Source organism: Psammomys obesus, unplaced genomic scaffold, assembly GCF_907164565.1.
Source record: "Psammomys obesus unplaced genomic scaffold, mPsaObe1.curated_primary_1811, whole genome shotgun sequence".
NCBI lineage: Eukaryota > Metazoa > Chordata > Mammalia > Rodentia > Muridae > Psammomys > Psammomys obesus.
The window spans coordinates 19,398,967-19,417,389 of record NW_026596134.1 but is presented as its reverse complement, the minus strand read 5'-3'; the positions used below and the strand labels follow the sequence as shown (position 1 = coordinate 19,417,389).

The 18,423-nt window shown below is 41.9% G+C and overlaps 1 protein-coding gene across 3 annotated transcripts in view; it reads right to left on the bottom strand.

Annotated features, from left to right (window-relative positions):
• Positions 1-14,679, bottom strand: part of Sel1l (SEL1L adaptor subunit of ERAD E3 ubiquitin ligase) — a 44,679-nt gene extending 30,000 nt beyond the window's left edge. For 2 of the 3 annotated variants that reach the window (XM_055592841.1, XM_055592842.1), the window contains exons 1-3: positions 14,485-14,629; positions 8,616-8,653; positions 7,405-7,636 (exon numbers count right to left, since the gene is read on the bottom strand). In XM_055592841.1, the coding sequence (XP_055448816.1) occupies positions 7,405-7,636; positions 8,616-8,653; positions 14,485-14,554 (340 nt within the window). In that variant the 5' untranslated portion in view covers positions 14,555-14,629. Of the gene's footprint in view, positions 1-7,404; positions 7,637-8,615; positions 8,654-14,484 lie in introns of all 3 variants that reach the window. The other variant, XM_055592843.1, reaches the window with a different exon arrangement.
• Between the last annotated feature and the right edge of the window lie 3,744 nt (positions 14,680-18,423).

Below are 18,423 nucleotides of genomic sequence, written 5' to 3'. Positions count from 1 at the left end.
AATATTTTGTGTCAACAGCAATGAAGAGTTTTCCACCAAAGTTAGGGCCTGCTGGAAGCCACTGCTTACGACTTCTTAATCCCCCACTAAATGAAGGGTCCTTCCCTGGCATACCCAGATCAACAAAGAAGTTGAAACACTTCTTTTCTCTGAGTCTATTTGTGTCAGCTGAAAAATGAATGTGTTTGTTATTCTACTGAATTATTATTCTTTGTATTTTTTATTTCACCATAAGAGAAATGTGTTTTTATATGACATAATCAAGACAACTGGGCAGTATGAAAATGGAAAGAAGATAATCATCTTTTCCTATCACTTCAAATTTGTTTTCTCCAGAGTTAATGAGGCTTTGTAAAAATTTTGAGCTTTTCCTTTTTATTTACAAACATAAAAAAGAAATGGCTCCCCCCACATAAACATGACTCACTTGTTTGTATAAATGTGGTTTATGTTCAATACCTATTTTCTTCTTGGGAATTCTAAAGTTTTGGTACATGCTAGGCCAAGGTAAATAAATGGCTAATTCCCAGTCAAAACACCAGCCACTAGGTCTCTTATGAGCTTCCTTGTGGGCAGCGTCTCAAAGGTTATCCCAATGTGCTCTGTGTATGGGAGCTGGGAGGTGTCAAGGGAATCCTATATAAAAATGTGGTCCTAAGAATTTAGGCTGAAAGTGTTTTTCAGCTCCAGCTCCCCACACCAAACACCTAGTATGCAGTATAAATGACTAGTTTCCCCGAATCCTGACTTAGGTCCCAGGAGCTAAGATTTATCTTCCAGTTCAAATAACTGAGACACATTGGCTAAGTCTACATATACACACTGGCTGCATTTTGTTTCACCATTTCTATAACTTGTAACTTTGTTTAGGTGTTGACAGATTGAGAATGTCTCTCTTCCCAGTTGGCCAAAACTATAAAAAAAATTTTTTTTGTGTGTATACATTTTGTCTGGCTGTCTCTCCCAGCTAATTTTCGTGTGTGTGTGTTTGTGTGTGTGAGAGAGAGAGGGAGGGAGGGAGAGAGAAAAAGGGAGAGGGAGAGGGAGAGAGGAAGAAAGGGAGAGAGGGAGAGAGGGAGAGAGAGAGAGAGAGAGAAAGAGAGATACTCATGTGTGCAGAGAGCTGGAATTAGAGCCAGTTGTGAGCTGCTTGATGAAAGTGCTGGGACCTGAACTCAGGTTGTCTGTAAGGGCAGTATCTGTTCTTAACTGCTGAGCTAGGCATAGGTTGGGGCTCTGCTTATGTTGACACTTCTAGGAGAGGATTTTAGAAACTTATGTCTTGTTTCCTCTACTTTGCCACATACACCTTTTCCCTTCATTGTTTTTTCTTTGAATCGTTCTGTTGGATAAGTCATGGCCAAGTGCTGTGGTTCCTTCTAGCAAATCACCAAATCTTGGGACAGTCTTGGGTATCTTGATGTCTTGACCTTGCAAGTGGGATTTACTAGAATGACCAGGACTCACTGGAAAGCACTGCTAGGGAAGAGGAGACACAGGAGCAGGGCATGATAAGCCTGGTGTACAGGTGTACAGAGCCATATGGGTAGGAGCTGAGGTTCTATGTGCATGAGAGGAAAAGTGACCTGTAGGAGCTGAAAACAGGGGTTTAACTCTAGGTGAGTTAGACTGGATCCCCAGCTGGTCTTACTGGCTACAAAATGGAAAAAAATGGGTAGCTCAGTTGATATGGATGGTTTTGATTTTTGATCCGTGTCCTCTGATGGGCCTTAAAATTCTCCAGGCAGGACTGACCTATGCTGTTCAAGTTCCCATTGCTCTCTCCTCTAAAGGAGTGTATGCATGTGTGTACAGGGGTGGGGGATACGATTAAATCAGGGCTGAGGAAAAATGGCAGATAACCCAGAGGACAAAAGGGGTAAAGAAAATTTTCAGCTTAGCTGTTATCACTGCTGCAGCAGCCTTCCTTTAGTACTCATGCTGGCTGGGTTCTCTCTGGCTGCTGTGAGGCCACAGCAAATGCTGAATTTGTACTGGGAGTTTGAATAAACATTGAGGAATAAAAGTTAAAAAAGAATTTAGCGGAGTTGTATTTTGTGGTTAGTATATATTAGATATATGGTAAAAATTCATACAAAACACCAAATTCTTATGACTTTATATACTAGAGGTAGCATCCTGGTCAAGGGAAAATGAAGGAAAAATACGTTCCTGAAACACAGCTTCCTTGGTTTTCCCTGCAGCGTGGGCTGGAATTTAAGCATGTAGTACTGGAAACATAACGAATCTCAGTAGCTGATTTTTCTGTTATAGAAGTTTGGTCCATTTAAGGGGGAAACAAGAATAAAAAGAAGTGGTCTACAGACAAAGATATTCTCTTAGAATTTAAATAACAAGTTTTGTTTGCTAATTCACTCTTGTGAAAGCTGAAGTCTGACTCCTTCCTTCCTTCCCTCCCCCTCCTTCCCTTCTTTTCTTCCTTCTTTCTTTGGTAATAGCTCCTGGCTGGCCTGGAGCTCACTATATAGACCAGGCCTGTCTCTGCTTCCAGAGTGCTGGGATTAAAAGCTTGTTACCAGAGCTGACCAAAGTCTAATTTCTTAAATGCAGATGGTTTTCCAACTTGAATGTACTTTGAGTAAGTCAGTTAAGACTAAAGATTGACTAGACATAAAGGGCTTAGGAAAGCCTGTCTTATTCAACTCCCTGGTCCTGAAGCACCTTCTTTCCTATTGCTGCTAACATCTGGCCTTTTTTGAGTTTACAGACCTTAACTGCCTGGACTTGATTCTGAGCCAACGGCCAACACTGCCTAGGATAAGCTTTTAGTCCCAGTGGGAACTGTGCCCCATTTGAAGCAGGAATGAGCTCAATGAACAACATTGAGCCTCCCACATTTAGGACACTGGTCAAGGGCCCTAATATGTGAAAAAGTCCTGATTTTAAGGGTTAGCTGGCCTCAATGGCAACATTCACATGGCCCCAGGGAATGGCTCCTTTTGTGCTGGGACCCCCTAAAATCCAAATGTTGACTGGCTATCCAGCTCTGATACAGACAGCACTGGCAAGTCTGGCAAGGGCACAATGCTGAGACCATGATCCTTTGCTCCATTAATCAGGACGACCTGATTCTGGCTGAGCAGGTCTCATTGCTGCTAGCCTGTGCTTCTTTCCTCATCAGCTGCAGTGTGCAGCAATGGACTGATGACCTGACTTGGTTTCCTTCACCCACTTCCTGTTCCACATGGCTCAGGGGAATCCGAGTAACTACAACTCTCCTCTGAACTGACTGATAAGTGAAGAACGATCAGGGTGAATGGGTAATAGAATTCATGAATTTACCTTCAAAGTATTTCAAAATTCAGGATTTTGTTGTGTTCAGTTTCTGTACACAAATGAAGTTACATAAAATGTTTTTCTGTGATACTGTTCTGTGGCTCTACCATACAACCCCTCTAGACAAATGATATAGATAAAACTTGGAAATGGCTGAAAAAAATGGGTACTTATGATTTCTGAATGGAATTACTGATATTCTAAAAACTGAGCAAAATAAACTGAAACATGGAGGCGGCAAGGGGCAATGGGCATTCATGATCTTTGGAAACTGTTTGTAGAAGCTGTACTGTGTCCTAACAACATGCTAGCTATGAGAAGGTAATGGCTGACCTGAGTGTTCAGTTTCTATACAGAAACCCTCCAGATCCTTCCCAGACTCATGGGTAGGTGGGCTGGGTTATGGACAGCACAACCATGTGAAACCTATCACCAAGTCCTCTGAAATCAAGGACCAGAGTAGGAAGACTAAGACAAGCCACCCATGGTGGAAGGTTACATGATGCCACTTAACATGTATCCTTCTTGAACAGTCCCAACAACTGTCAGCTGTTTCTAGGGTTATCACGTGTACCATATGGGATGGAACTTCTGATAACCCTACTTTAACCCTGGAAGGCTCTTAGGTTTATTTTAACCTACTAAAGACAGTAACACTGTGTCTCAATTGATTCTCTGAGCCAGGTTAAAAACAAAAAATTGTTAATACAGACAGTTAAGGAGGAAGCCGCCTGCCCTTCTAACAGATCCATTACAACTAATAGGATTTACTGTAATTCACTACGAACAGGATGCCTAGAGGGCAGAGCAGCAGACTGGCCTCACTATTCCTGGGTCTTATTGATAACATCTTGGTTCTATAGACCCCTTGGTCAATGACCACAGAGGTAGAGACCACGCTGAGAAGAATCACTGCACCAGGCCTAAATTCTATCGTGTGAAATTACTGATTTCTGATGAGCTCCCACCAGCTTGCTTCTTCAGAGTGGCTCCCTCAAACTATACAAACAGCACGATTCATGCTGAACACACGCATTTCCTCTAAGCATCTGCAATTTTGGTATGTGCCAGGTACACAGTTGCCACCTTGCCTAGCTTCAGGTAGTATGTCAGCCCCAGCCCGAGGTAATGGGACTCTAATGTTTGATATGTGTTACCGTATCTTACTGCTGACGAGTTAAGGGCACAGGAAGCTGTGGGGAACCTCTGGGAAGGCCCCCAGCACAAATCGCACAGCATTCTTGGGGAGTTTTCCGGAAAAGGATGTTTGAGGGAGGGCTGCAGGAGGCGAGAGTACAGAATTCATGAATTCTGAATTCCAGAGTCTGTGAATCATGCTAAGCAGCGTGAAGTGTGTGCTTCAATGCAGAAGGCAGATGGAAGGTGAGAGCTAGGTAAGGAAGCAACAGGGTCAAATCTGATGTTAGGAAGATTAATACAGAGCAACAGGAACCAGAAGCTGACAAAAGGAGCAATTTAGAAGGGACTGTCATAGAATCTAATTCTAATGTAGCTGAATGAAACACATAAACCATGCAAACTCCTGCACTGTACAGTACATATTAAGTATGCATAAGTGCACACTATTTCATAAACTATGAATAAATTAAAAATCAATCCAAATCACTAAAATAAGTTGAACAGGTGAATGTAAATATTTATAAAGTTCTTGGTATAAGCACCCTCAGAAAATTATATGAAAAGATAGTTAAAGCACTATTTCAAATCCTCAGTAAATATATCCCGGAGACAAAAAGAATCAGCAATCCCTATCTGTTGTGTCTTTTCACTGGCCTAAGAAAGAGAGATGACTTGGTAAGGATCCTTTATAATCATGCCACCAACAGACCTGCTATCAAACATGTTAACAGTGCTGAAAATATCACAGTTCCTACTCTGTCTAGACTGCTCATTTTACATACTCCTCAGATGTATGCACACACCTCTTCCTAAAGAATACCTCAAAGTTTATGATTATCAGAGACTGAACAGAAGATGTCCAATCAGCATGGCTCTTTTCTAGGGAAGTGATCCTCCATTGTGTCCTTTAGAGGTCTTGAACAGCATGCCCTGGCTAGAATCCATTCTGGACAGAGGCAAGAAAGGATCTGTAAGTAGCCCTGCTGGTCATGGACTTCAATTCTTTTTCTGTGTCTTGTGGTAGCTGTTTCTTTGAAAATATGTACCATGTTTGACAACTCTGATTCTTTAAAGTTCAATTTGCCAATCAAATTCTTTTTGTTACATTACCTGTAATACTTGATGTGCACTGGAAGCCTAAGCAGAGATGCTAAATTTCCTAACCCTATCTACTGAAAAGGCCTACGAGAAGGCTCATATTCTAACTCATGGAAATGAATCCAGATTTTCTGGAGAAGCAGCTGAGGTTAACTCTTAGGTTAGGAGGTATAATTATTTTGAGACATATTATTCTGCCTGAAAAAAAGTTATGAAAGATGACTAAAATCCAGTCAAGAACAAAGGCACAAACTAAAGGTGTTCCCAGTGGACAAAATAAAATACTTGGAGCAACAAGAATGGCTGTATTCGTGAAATTGGAATACATAAAGATCATGGGTTTGTGATGAGGTCCTAGGATTTTGAAAAGCTTATTTGTTCTACAGTTCCTAGAATCTTCTATATACCAATGTGAGGAGGAGCCAGGGTTTCTAAGTTACCAAAACAGGGAACCAACCGTGCAATCAGATAGTTGAAGCTTGAAGCCTCAGAGGAGCAGAGGGTTCAGGTGACATATTCGTGATGCTTACCTAATGAAGCTTTCATACAAACCCCAAAGGACTGAGTTCCAAGAGGGTTTCAGCTCAGAAGATGGAGGTTCCCAGAGGGTGGTGTACTCACAGGGGTGTGGAAGCTCTGCTTCCCCACTACCTCAGTCTACACATTTCCTCTCTCGTTGTTCACCTCTGTCTTGTGTAATACACTTTACAACAAATGGGTACACACAAGTCTATTCCTGACTTTTCTGAGCTGCTCTAACAAATTAACTGAACCCAAGGATGATGTCATGGGAACTCTGGCTTACACTGACTGTCAGACGCACAGGCAATTGAGACTTGTAACTGGCATGTGAGTGGGACAGCTGGCAGCCCGATGGGACTGAGCACTTGACCTGGGGGATCTGATACTATATCCAGGTAGAGTGATGGAACTAAAGTAAATAAGAGGGCACTGGCAGCATCAAGAGTAAAATCCACTAAGAATTGCTTGCATGCTGCATGGGGAAATACTGACCAACTGGTAAGTGTAAGAAAATTATCTGCATTTGTCTTTTTTTTTCTTTCTGTATTCTTATCAATGCTTAAAAACAAAGTAAAGAACTTCAAACCGTACAGATATACATGGTGAAAAGTCTGTCAGAATATTTATTAGAATATGGCAAACATTACTTTTAGTTAATGGATTAAAGCACTTGTAATTTTTTTAATTAATTAGTATGGCAGAGTTTCAACTAGGACTGATCCCTGACTGGCTGGTAATGAAATAAGTGCTGCAGAGGTCATCCATGAAGTAATAAACAAAAAGGCAAAATGGCAGACTATGGCAGAACAGTTATGTTACCAAAATTTAAAAGGACAGACATTTAACACACTTTGTATTAAGAAAGATCAGCTATCAATGTAAGCTGTGAAGCAGGTACAAGTTAAAAGATGATTGAAGTTCAGGTATGTTTCAATGGGAGAAGGTTAAGACCTAAATTGAATTATCTAGGATGACTGAAAAGTTACAGGATGATGAAAAGGGTAGGAAAAATCCTAACACAATTCTGCAACCACACCAAGAATTCTGTTTCTTTCTTTTTGCCCCACCTTGACATATTAATTTTTTCTCAAAGGAAAAAGGCAAGATATTAATAAAAAATATATGCAATTTTATCTATGAATTTAGGTTTTGTAATATCAAATCTACACACTGAGTAACTGATTGACTAAATCCTTGAAAATCCTGTAAAATTACACTCTGCACTTTCCATGTGCTTAATAACCAGCAAGACCAGCTTAAGTTAGCATTTGCCTACATTCCCTAGTTTTAAATTTTCAATTGTCTCTTTCCTGTATCTGGTGGAATCAAGCAATGCGTCAAGGCTACCTGGCTTCCGCACTTTCTTTGGTTCTTCATAGCTCTTGCTGCTTGGATTCGGAGATCCTAAAAAGCTGATCTCTTCGGTGACACTGACTTCCTCCTGGGTCTTGGAGCTGTCTTCCTCATCCTGGAGAGGGGATTCCACATCGGATTCCTCAGAATCAACAAATATCTGGCCAGCAACCACTTTGCCTGTGGTGGCGTGGTCCTTCACCGGCTCATCTGCTGGCAAAGAACTCTGAGAATAAAGGATGTATTTGTTACTCCCCAGCTGTTCCAAGCCTCCCTCCAATCCAGTCTGACCACTGCTTTGACAGGCATCTCTTTCAGCTCCTGCCTGTAGGCTGAGGTGCGCTCATCAGAGTTAGGTCTTTGCCACCTGACTAGCTTTGCATTTCAACTCAGAGGTCACCTTCCCATAAGCCTTCCTTAATTCTGAAAGTCTGTATTACAACTTCCTGTTTTTATCTCTACTCCATCTAATCTAGAGATCAGTATTCATAACTAACAGGCCTCCTTGGATATGTGAGAATCAGCTATACTAATGCAACCCACAAAGATGGACATTTCCTGATTTGATTTAAAATGGCACAGGTTAGGCCTTCAAAATTAAAACAAACTAAAAACTTTAAAACTGGGTATGGTGACGTGCTCAATCCCAGCACTTCGGAGGCAGAGGCATAGATTTAAGGCCAACCTGGTTTATGTACAGAATTCCAGCCCACCCAAGCATACATAGTGTGACCTTGTCTCATTAAAAACAAACAAAAAAAATTAAAAAAGTGGGCAAGATGGGTACACACCTAAAATGCTAGCACTTGGGAGGGCAGAGACAGGAGGATGAACACTGGTAGGTCACTCTTAGCTACATAGTGAGTTTGAGGCCTGCCTGAGCCACATAAGACTTTGGGGGGAAAAGGGAAGAAAATCTATATTTCTTTAGGCACTAAACATGCTGTCTTAAAGCTCTTTAGTGTGAATGTCCACCATCCACATAACACATTCAGATTTAGTTGAAACTGACCTGAAGAGCCAGCACTCTTTTGGGAAATGCTTACTATTCTCTTATATAGGTTTTTTTTTTTTTTCAAAAGAGCTAAAATACTGGCATCTTTTATCTTCCTTTTAATTTAATTCTATTACTCAAAATTAGTATGTCCTTTCTAAGGTGCATAAATCCTACTTTTAACTTGTTCAGTGTAAATCTTAGTACCTACCTTGGAATCTAAGGATTCATCCTGATTAGTTTCATCATCTGCAAAGAAATTTTAAGATAAATTATCTTTTTTGTTGTGAACTATAAATGTTAGAAAGCACATTAAAGACACCATGTATCCCTACCCAAGAGTCCAAGTAATTCAGAAATTATATGTGAAAAACTTGAAGGAAGCACAAATACACAACAGATAATAACCAGACATGGGATAATGAATGAACCTAGAATTACTGAAAAATTGATGGTGTTCAACAATTTCACAAAAGATTAAGGAAAAAACTTTCCCCTTCTTTTTCCACATAGGAAAACCAGGAGGCTCCTTTCCCAGTCCTCTAAAACAGCCTCTTCTTTAGATTCCATCTCAGTTTACAAAAATGAAGCTTTAATGTCACTTTCTAGGCTTTGACCGGTTCTGTTTCTCTGCTGATGTTTGGAGTTACCGGAGGTTATTTTAATGTAGGATGGTGTTGTTTCACTAGTATGACCAAGAATGGGAACAAATAATAATTGCTACTATTGTTCAGCAGAGTTAAGAAATACAGACAAATACGTTTAAGATTTGTGGTCTATTTTTCTAAGGAGATAACCAGATAGAGAACAGATGTGGCATTGAACTATCTTGTGTTATTAGTATGAGAGCTATTTATTAAATCAATAGTTTCTTTGTGTAAGTGTGTGCCATATGCATGTTGGTGCCCATGATGGCCAGAAGAAGGCTGGGGTTTATAGATAGCCATGGGCTGTGTGACAAGGGTGCTTGGCACTGAACTCAGGTCCTCTGAACAACAGCAAGCACTGTTAGCTGATAAGCCATCTCTTGTATGTGTGTGTGTGTGTGCGTGTGTGTGTGTGTGTGTACAGAGATGGTTCAGTAGTTAAGAGCACTGGCTGCTCTTGTAAGGGACTCAGGTTTGGTTCCAAGCACCACATGGTGTCTCACAGCAGTCTGTGACTTCAGTTCCTGGGGATGTGACACACTTTCTAGCCTCCACGGGCACCAGGAGCGCACATGCTGCACACATACATGCAAGACAAACACACACCAAAAATAATTATAAACCTTAGGGAAAAAATCAACTGGGCAGTGGTGGCATGGCCTTCAATCCCAGCACTTGGAGGCAGAGGCAGGTGGATCTCTGAGTTCGAGGCCAGCCTGGTCTACAGAGTGACTTCAAGGACAGCCAGGGCTACACAGAGAAATCCTGTCTCGAAAAACTAAACCAAAACAAAATAAACCAAACCAAACCACACTGGTTCCAGTCATCATTTACAGCTTGCTTCTGAACGTACACAGGTAGCTCAGCTGTCTGAGAAAACGGTTTTTGTATTATCCTTTCCATGTTTTGCTGTCTCCACTAGTCTTAGTGGCTGCTGTCCTTTTCTCCTGCTCTCTAAAGAAATAGGCAACAATTCACGGCAGCTGAACGCATCTGACCTTTGTAGTCACTGCCAATGTAAAGAAACAAAAACAGTCACATGGGCTTCTGCTTCCTTCTTCTTTTTCTTAAAATGCTGATTTCATTCTGGATGGAATATTAATATTCCCTCGTCCATAAACTATATGAAAATTCACCATGAAATTCTATAAAAACCACCTTGAAATGTAGCATTAATTTTGTTTCAGGTGGTGTTAGCATAAGGGACTGAACTTAATACAGCTTAATTTGAAGTGTTTGTTTGCATATCTGAGAATAAGTCTTCCAGTGAAGTTTCGTCACATGTGTGCTTCCAATTAATAAAAACAGTAAAGTATAGATTCACTTCTGAGGGGGCCTTCAAAATGTTTTGCTTCTGCAGGCTGGAGGTGGTAGTGGGGGGTATGGTATGCCTCAGTCCCACAGTTACCGTGACATTTTGGTAGTGGGCCATGAACTAACAACCATCCTTCCTCCTAACTTTCTGACGCTCTAAATGGTTCAAATACTCTCCTTAGTAAATCTCTTGTTAAGGAAAGGAAGTCCACCCCTATTATGTAGCAATGACGTATGTACAAATGTGGCTTGTTAGCCACAGATAGCAACCACTCAGTTTACGAAAATGAAGCTTTAATGTCACTCTCTAGGTTTTGACCTAGAAAGTGCACAGGCACCAACTGTGCACATTCATAGGAGATACGCCCCTGGGCCTTTTGCCTCGATGCAAGTAAGTCACTAAGTTGGTCACACACACAGCTGTAAGAAAATAATAGAGATACCTATAAGTAAATATAAACGATACATATCTGAAACAAATCTGTGAGGCACTGGATGAACAAAATGTGTTGCTGAACTCTAGGAGAAAGGATCTGTGACATCAGGGTGGTTTCATGTGAATTGCATCATTCTTTCTTTCACAAACTTGGAGCATATATTAAGATGACTTGGTCAACAAAAGAATTCTTTTTCAGTTACTAAAGTGGAAAAACTACTTCAAACAGCAGCTTTAAGGAGAAACTATTTTCTTTTTCCAGCTGACATTCACACATGACACCGTTAAGAAGACTGCTGCTAAGTAACTCCAAGTACTTCTGAATGCAGTTTTCAAGTAAAATCAAAGACACTGAAATTGTACATAAATAGAAGGCACAAAGTAATGCTTGAGTCAGGCAAGAAGAAAAAATTCAACAAGATTCAATAAAGAGTTCAAAATTCCTCTTCACTATCATATCTACTATCATAACTACCTGTCCAACTACTTTGCACACTTTTCCTTGAAAAAAAAAACTCCATTTCATTTTTGTTATACTAGTTTAAGTGAACTCCACACAACCATGGATCCTGTCAAGAAAAGGTGATCATTATAAATTCATTTTACTATGTGTCATGCACAGCAAATAGGTTAGACCACCTCCAAACATAAAGACCAGTGAGTTTAGCAAAAAGAGAACAGCCCATCCTGCCTTCTGCTTTGCTTGACATGGGTGCAGATCCTAGAAAATTTCTGATCCTAAGTTACCCCAAATCTGAGGTTTGGAAAGCTGTGACCTGGCTTTCCCACATACTTATTTAGACACATATGGTTCAGTATGAAAAGTTTGCGTGGCCTCTATTTTCTTAGTCTGTCAAAAGGGAATAACAACCATGTGTCTGTCCATTCACAATGATGTTGTACACAACAACTTAAATGGGGAAATTAAACACCCTTAGCAACCCAGAAGCTGCCCTCTGAACTTACGTATTAATACAACTTACCTCAGATACTTGGCAGAGTGGCTAATGTACAGACTGTAACACTCTTTCTCCTAACCTCTCTCAGTCTCTCCCCACTCCATCTCTGGATTGAACCCAAGCCACCCCAACAAGCACCACCAATAAGGTAATACTCCCAGTTCAAACAGGCCTGAATTGCTAAGTGAGAAAATTGAACACCTTTTCATTGTTATCTTGAGAAAATTAAGAAATGTGTGTACCCTCCTCTTAATTTATCCATTTACAAGAAAAAAGAAAATACTTCTAATACAAGTACCACGTTTTTACATTTCTCTAAGCCGACATATCAGACAATGCCTATCAACAGTGATGGGATCAAGGTCTGCTTTGTTGGCTAATCAGAGCCTATGTGGTATGGCTGTAAGTTCAACTTGCCCTGGGTAACCCTAATATTAAGCACAAAATTACTATTAAAATGATTTTTATTAAGAGCAAAGTTTTAAATCTAAACTTCAAAAATGAGGCAAAAATCCTATGTAACAAGCAACTGAATGCATGGCATGGAGAGCTGAGAAATCCTTGCCTTTAATTTATAAAGCTTTCTATCAAATATGATATTTGAACTTATGTGAGTACAGAAGAGCTATCTTTTGATATACACAGATGCCTGGTAATAGGATACAAAAGGATGCCCTAACCCTAGGTCTCAGGGCGCCCACACTCAAGGATTACAAAGTCCTCTATATAAAGTGGAACACAACCTGCAGATCCTCTCCACCCTTTCTCACAAAGTCAGTATCAAACAACTAGTTATCACACTGTTCAGGAAAAAAGGATGGGAATACAAAGTCTACACACGTGCAGAACATAACAATTTAAAACTCAAGGGTGGGAATCTGATGATGTGGGACTTGTGGATTAGCAGGGTCCACTGGCCTTCACTCTTTTGCATCATGCATTTTTATAACTGTAGTTTGGGCTAAGCTTTTGCCTGTACCAGAGGAATGCTTTTGCACTGCTGTCACTGTGACAGCAATCAGAGCAGGCATTTCTTAAACGCTGTACTCCACTTAGATCAACACAACCCTATGATTTAATACTTCACTACTAAGTATTTTAGAACAACTTTCAACTGGTGATCGTCTCTACTGCCCAGAGCTCAAAGTACACACAACACAGTTGACGACGAAAGATGCAGGGAAAACTGTTGTTTGAACATTCTTTAGTCTCTGCAGTGGAATTTCAAAGGGAAATATGTTATGTTACTTAATTACTGGGCTCTTCAAACTTTGGTGTCAAGAATCACAGAGCTTGTTCATGTAAGTGAAAGGTGTATTCTAGACCTAACACTGTATTCTTAACAAAATCCCAGGAGGAATTCAGTTGCAGGTCAAGAATTCATCAGGCACTTTATCCAAGGTATTGGGACAGCTCTACGTCATACTTCCTTTGAACAATAACTGCTAAAATTTCTGCAAGAGTCAAATATTGTATAGTCTTTAAAGATCTGTTCATAAACACAAAATGTCATTTCAAACGAAGCAGAGTGGACCTCAAGCATGATGCTGGCAGGAAAGTGATTACCATCTGCTTGTCACTTTTGAAATGGTGTCTCCAAATACACTGTAGACAGGATTTTGGTCTAAATTTCTTATTTTAGAAGTAGGATGACATTATGATTTTCATCTACAAATAGGACAAAGGATTTGGGGGTTCAAATAACCACCTGCGAAAATTTCTGTGGTTAAAAGAAAAAGTTGACATTTATATTTTGCAGTCTTCCAGAAAAAAAAAAGTGTAATGCCACCCAACAGCTGTCTTGTTAATTGAAACTGATTAAAATCTCGAAGTCTTACTGTAGTCAATGTTTGTTAACGCTTAAACATTCTAAGTATGTTTAAAATAAACATTTATAAGATGGTAGGTTTTCTGATATAGTCAGATCAAAACATGAAAAAGGAAAATCCTTTGCAAAGAGGTAGTAAATATCAGCTAGTTGAAAAATCAATTTAAAAGCACACGGATTTTTATAGCTACAGGAAAAGGCAACGCTATTTTCTATTCATGTTCGATGAACAAAGTCTATCAAAGATCACTATCTACAAACTCAAAACCACCGTGGCAGAGGTCACATCTTCCCAGGAAGGTTTACTTAAAAGGGGGTGGGGGCTAGTGCCTATAATTATATGAGAGGCTTTCTTTTAAAACCCAGATCAGGTGTTGAGCAATCCCCCCACTGTCAACATCCTAGTACCAATGAACCCTGCTCTGCACAGAAGTGACAGCTCCAGCTGTGTCAGCTGCAAACCCCCGCAAGTCCCAGAGCCTGTGCATACATCATCTACCTGAAGGCTGAGGAATCCCGGAGGGTCTAAGGCAGCTGTCGGGTCTCCCTCCCCACCAGTCAATTCCTCTTTCGCCAGAAGTCACCTAAAGTTTGCTGCGTGGGAGAGGTGTGGGCAGGGGGACCAGCTCTTCCTCACGCCCGGCCAGCTTCCTAAGCACCCTCTTTGGCCCAGACTAACCCAAGCCCGAGGCAAGAGCGAGTGACCGTCAGGGCGAGGTGTGACCCGAGACCGCTGAGCCGCACCGCCCTGTCTCCAACACGGTCGGGGGGGGGGGGGGGGGGGGGGGGGGGGGGGCGGCCCCCGGCCCGGGGGCCCCCCCCCCCGGGCCCCCCCGGGGGGGGGGGGGGGGGGGGGGCGGTGGCTCGGGGCCTGCTGCCCGAGGCCGGATACTGACCCGAGGACGCGGCCGCCGAGCCCAGGAGCACGGCGCAGAGCAGCAACGTCAGCCCGAAGCGGACCCGCATCCTGCTCTCGAAGGTCGAGAGCCGTCGCCGTCGCCGCGACCAACTCAGCCGCTGCTGCCTCGCCGCCGCCTCGCAGCCGCTCTTCCTGCTCAGGTTCCTTCTTCTCCCCTTCCCAGGCCTCCCTGGCCCAGAGCGCAGCCAATCCCCACCCGCCGCTCCGGCCTCCTTGCCCAATGGCCGTGCCTGCCCCGCCTCACCCAAGGCCACGCCCCCTATGCCATCCGTTAGCCAATCATTGTGTGCGGTTCTCAGACCAGCTTTTCCGGTTGGACCACGGCCTCACCGACATGGCCCCAGCTAATTGGTAGCGTCTGTGTCAGCGCGTGAGGCAAAGAAAACTCATCAAGGACTACAGCTCCCATAATGCACGGCATCAGCTATTTATTGGCCAATGCTCTTGGGAGATGTAGTCCAGCATAAAGCCAGGGCTCAAGCTGCAGGTGGCTGAGAAAGTAAGGAGGAATTGGGTAGATACTCAAGGGAATGGATTCACAGAACTCTTGTCTTTGAGCCAGAATAAACATCAAGGAAAAGATATTATGCGGTTAAGAACTTGTAAAGGTCGCCAAGCGTTTCTTCGTAATTATTTTGAGAATGTGAATCGGACATGACATGAACACTGAGAAATAAGTAATAGCTGCAATGAAAAATCTAAGTATATTTAAGATTTAGTTAAAAAAATACTTAGGTCTTTAAAAAAGAAGAGTACGTAAAGCAATACTTGTAGTTGACAGAGGCTGCAATACAAGAAAATGCTGCTAGTTATTTCCCTTATAAAACAAAATATCCCCCCTCCCCGTGAAGATTAGTTCAGCTCCTGTGTTCGTTTTTGGTAAGGCTTCCATATCTATTAGCCACCCAGTAAATGTGCCAACAGCTTTCCAAAACACTTTCAAACTCCTGGTCCTCATTATTCTCTAATGAAATATTGCAACGTTCTCTTCTTCCTTGACCGGAAATGGGACTAGATGACTGTGTGGCGATAGAAGTGAGAGCCACAGCCTTTCAGACTTGGTGATATTTATGTAGAAACTACCGATGCGGACACGATTCTTTTGAGTAGCAGGGCAGCAATGTTCTTAATCAAGTTGTGTTGTTCTGCTAAAAGTTATTTTCCAGCACTGCCATATGGTTGGTTCTAAGGCCAGGAAATCTTATAAATTCCTCTTTCTGCCTGTTTCTGTCGAGAGAGCACCAATAAAGGTGTAGGGGGTCTTTCTTAACTGATAAACATCTTTTATATTGAGAGCATCAATATGCACATTGTTGGTTCATCTAGATTGTTTTGGCTATGAAGTCTTAAGGAGTCTCCTGTCTCCCTTTTCACAGCAATGGGATTCCAGGTTAATGCTGATGTGCCTGCTTTTAAAAAACCTGGGTTCTGAAGGGTGGAGCTAAGGTCTTCCAAATATTCAGAAATGAGCTCAAGCTGGACTATAGGAGGACTTCTGGCAGATAGAGAAAAGCCAGCATTCTTCAGGAACTTGTGAAACTGGTTTCCATCTGCCAAAGGAGCCACTTCTCTTATTACCTCTGACAGAAGCAACATATGGCTCTTCATTGATATGGCTCTGTGGATGCAAATCAAAGCCCATGCCAACCTCCAGGCTCCCTGTTCTCAGGTACTTTTTATACATTTCAGAACCCCTATGCCAGTCTCCTAGCCCTCACCTCCCAGCCAGAGACTCACCATCGTTATAGCCCACTCTTCTCTACTATTCCTGCTCTCTCTCTCTTCTTACTATTCTCTCACTATGCTATCTCTTGCTATCTCCACTCCTCTTTCTATTCTAGTATCTCCACTATTCTCTCTTTCTCTCTTTTGTTTTCCTAGTCCTGACCATGTCCAGCTTGCTTTCCTTTCTTTCTGCTCTGGACTCTTCCAGATGCTTCAGGCTGTTTCCCCTCTCATATCTACAATAAAACCCTTAATCTTTTTGTGGAGTAGTCATGCCGGCAGTTTCTTTAGTAATGATCACTCATGCTTATACAGCTAGCACTTTACTGACTGTCCTGGTTAGATGTGTGTGTGTGTGTGTGTGTGTGTGTGTGTGTGTGTGTGTGTGTGTTTGTCAAGAGAATCTGGGAAGAGGGAAATGCCTGTTAGATTGAGAAAATGCCTATTAGTTGAGAAAACACCTGTTAGGTTGGCCCATAGAAAGTCTGTGGGGACATTTTTGTTTGTTCGTTTTTGTTTTTTGAGACAGGGTTTCTCAGTGTAGCCTTGGCTGTCCTGGACTAACTTTGTCAACCAGTCTGGCCCTGAACTCATAAAGATCCGCCTGCCTCTACCTCCCAGGGTGCTGGGATCACATTTTCTTGATTAGTGACTGACGTGAGAGGGTCCAGGCTATGGTGAGCAGTGCCACCGCTGGGCAGGTGGGCCTGGGCTGTATATGAAAGCAGGCTAACAAAGCCCTGGAGAGTAAGCAGCACGCCTCCATCGTCTCTGCTTCAGTTCCTGCCTCCAGATTCCTGCCGTGGCTTTTCTCATGATAGAGTGTAACCAGTAACTCAGATGCCCCGTCCTCCCACCAGAGCTGCTGCCAAGTTGCTTTTGAGTATGGATTTTTTTTATCACAGTAATAGAAAGCAAACTCAGACACAGTCTGAGTCATCTCCCCAACTTTGTACTTGCCCCGCAGCAGGATTTCATTAATATCCTACTCTAAGCTGGCCTGGTATTCACTATGCAGCCTAGGCTGGCCTTGAATTTATGTCAGTCCTCTTGCCATGCTGGGATTAAAGGCACTGGTTGCCATGCTCATCTCCACGTTCTGTTTTTTTTTTTTTTTATTGCTTCCTTATCTTTTACCTTCATTTCTGTCATTAACAATATTTTCTCAGACTTCCACTGTCCTGACTAGTTGTATGTCAATTTGACACAAGCGAAAGTGATTTAAGAGGAGGGAACCTCAATTAAGAAAAAGGTCACCCTAAGATCAGTTTGTAGTCAAGCCTGTAAGGCATTTTCTTAATTAGGGATTGATGGAGGAGAGCCCAGCCCATTGTAGCACTCTGGCCTGGTGGTGCCGGGTTCTATAAGAAAGGAGGCTGAGGGAGCCATGAGCAAACCAGTAAGCAGCTCTCCTCCATGGCCTCAGCATCAGCTCCAGCCTTCAGGTTCCTGCCTTGTTTGAGTTACTGCCCAGATTCCCTTCCTTCAGTGATAAGCAGTCATATAGGAGTATAAGCCAAATAAACCCTTTCCTTCCTTTTTTTTTTTTTTGGTCATTGTGTTTTCATGACAGCAATAGGGATCCTAACATCTACTGTTTTGAAATCAGAGAATAAAATATGTTTTTATTTTCCTACCTTTTATCCTACCCATTATCAAGTCTAGTCCTTTCGAACCATGTGATTACTTTTAAAATTTACTTTCATTTTTAATTAACTTATCAACCAGCAGGTTTGCTTATGGCACTTAATTATTTTTATACTGTGCTGTATTACTTGATATTGCTTTATAATATTGTATTACTCATTTTAGTCTAGTGTTTTTTTGTTTGTTTGTTTTTTATTCTTTCTCACTAGAAACGCCCTTACTGGCCCTCACTTTCTCTTCCCTGGATGCACCTGAATCCTCGTGGCTGTATTCACCAATGCCAGTCCCCCTTCATTCTAATCTACGTCACACACAGTGGCTGTGTTTCCTTAAACACCCCTTTCGTAAATCTGTTTGAAATTTTCATCAGCCTCTATTTTAATAGAATAAAATATTTAGAACTTCCTTTACTTATAAAATAAGAATCTGTGCTCAAAGTTCCCTTTTGGGAAGAAACTTCTGCCCTCCACACAGGAAACAGTAGTTATTTGATGACTCAGACTGGGGAGGGCTCACTGAAGATCCAATCTTTTTTTGTTTGTTT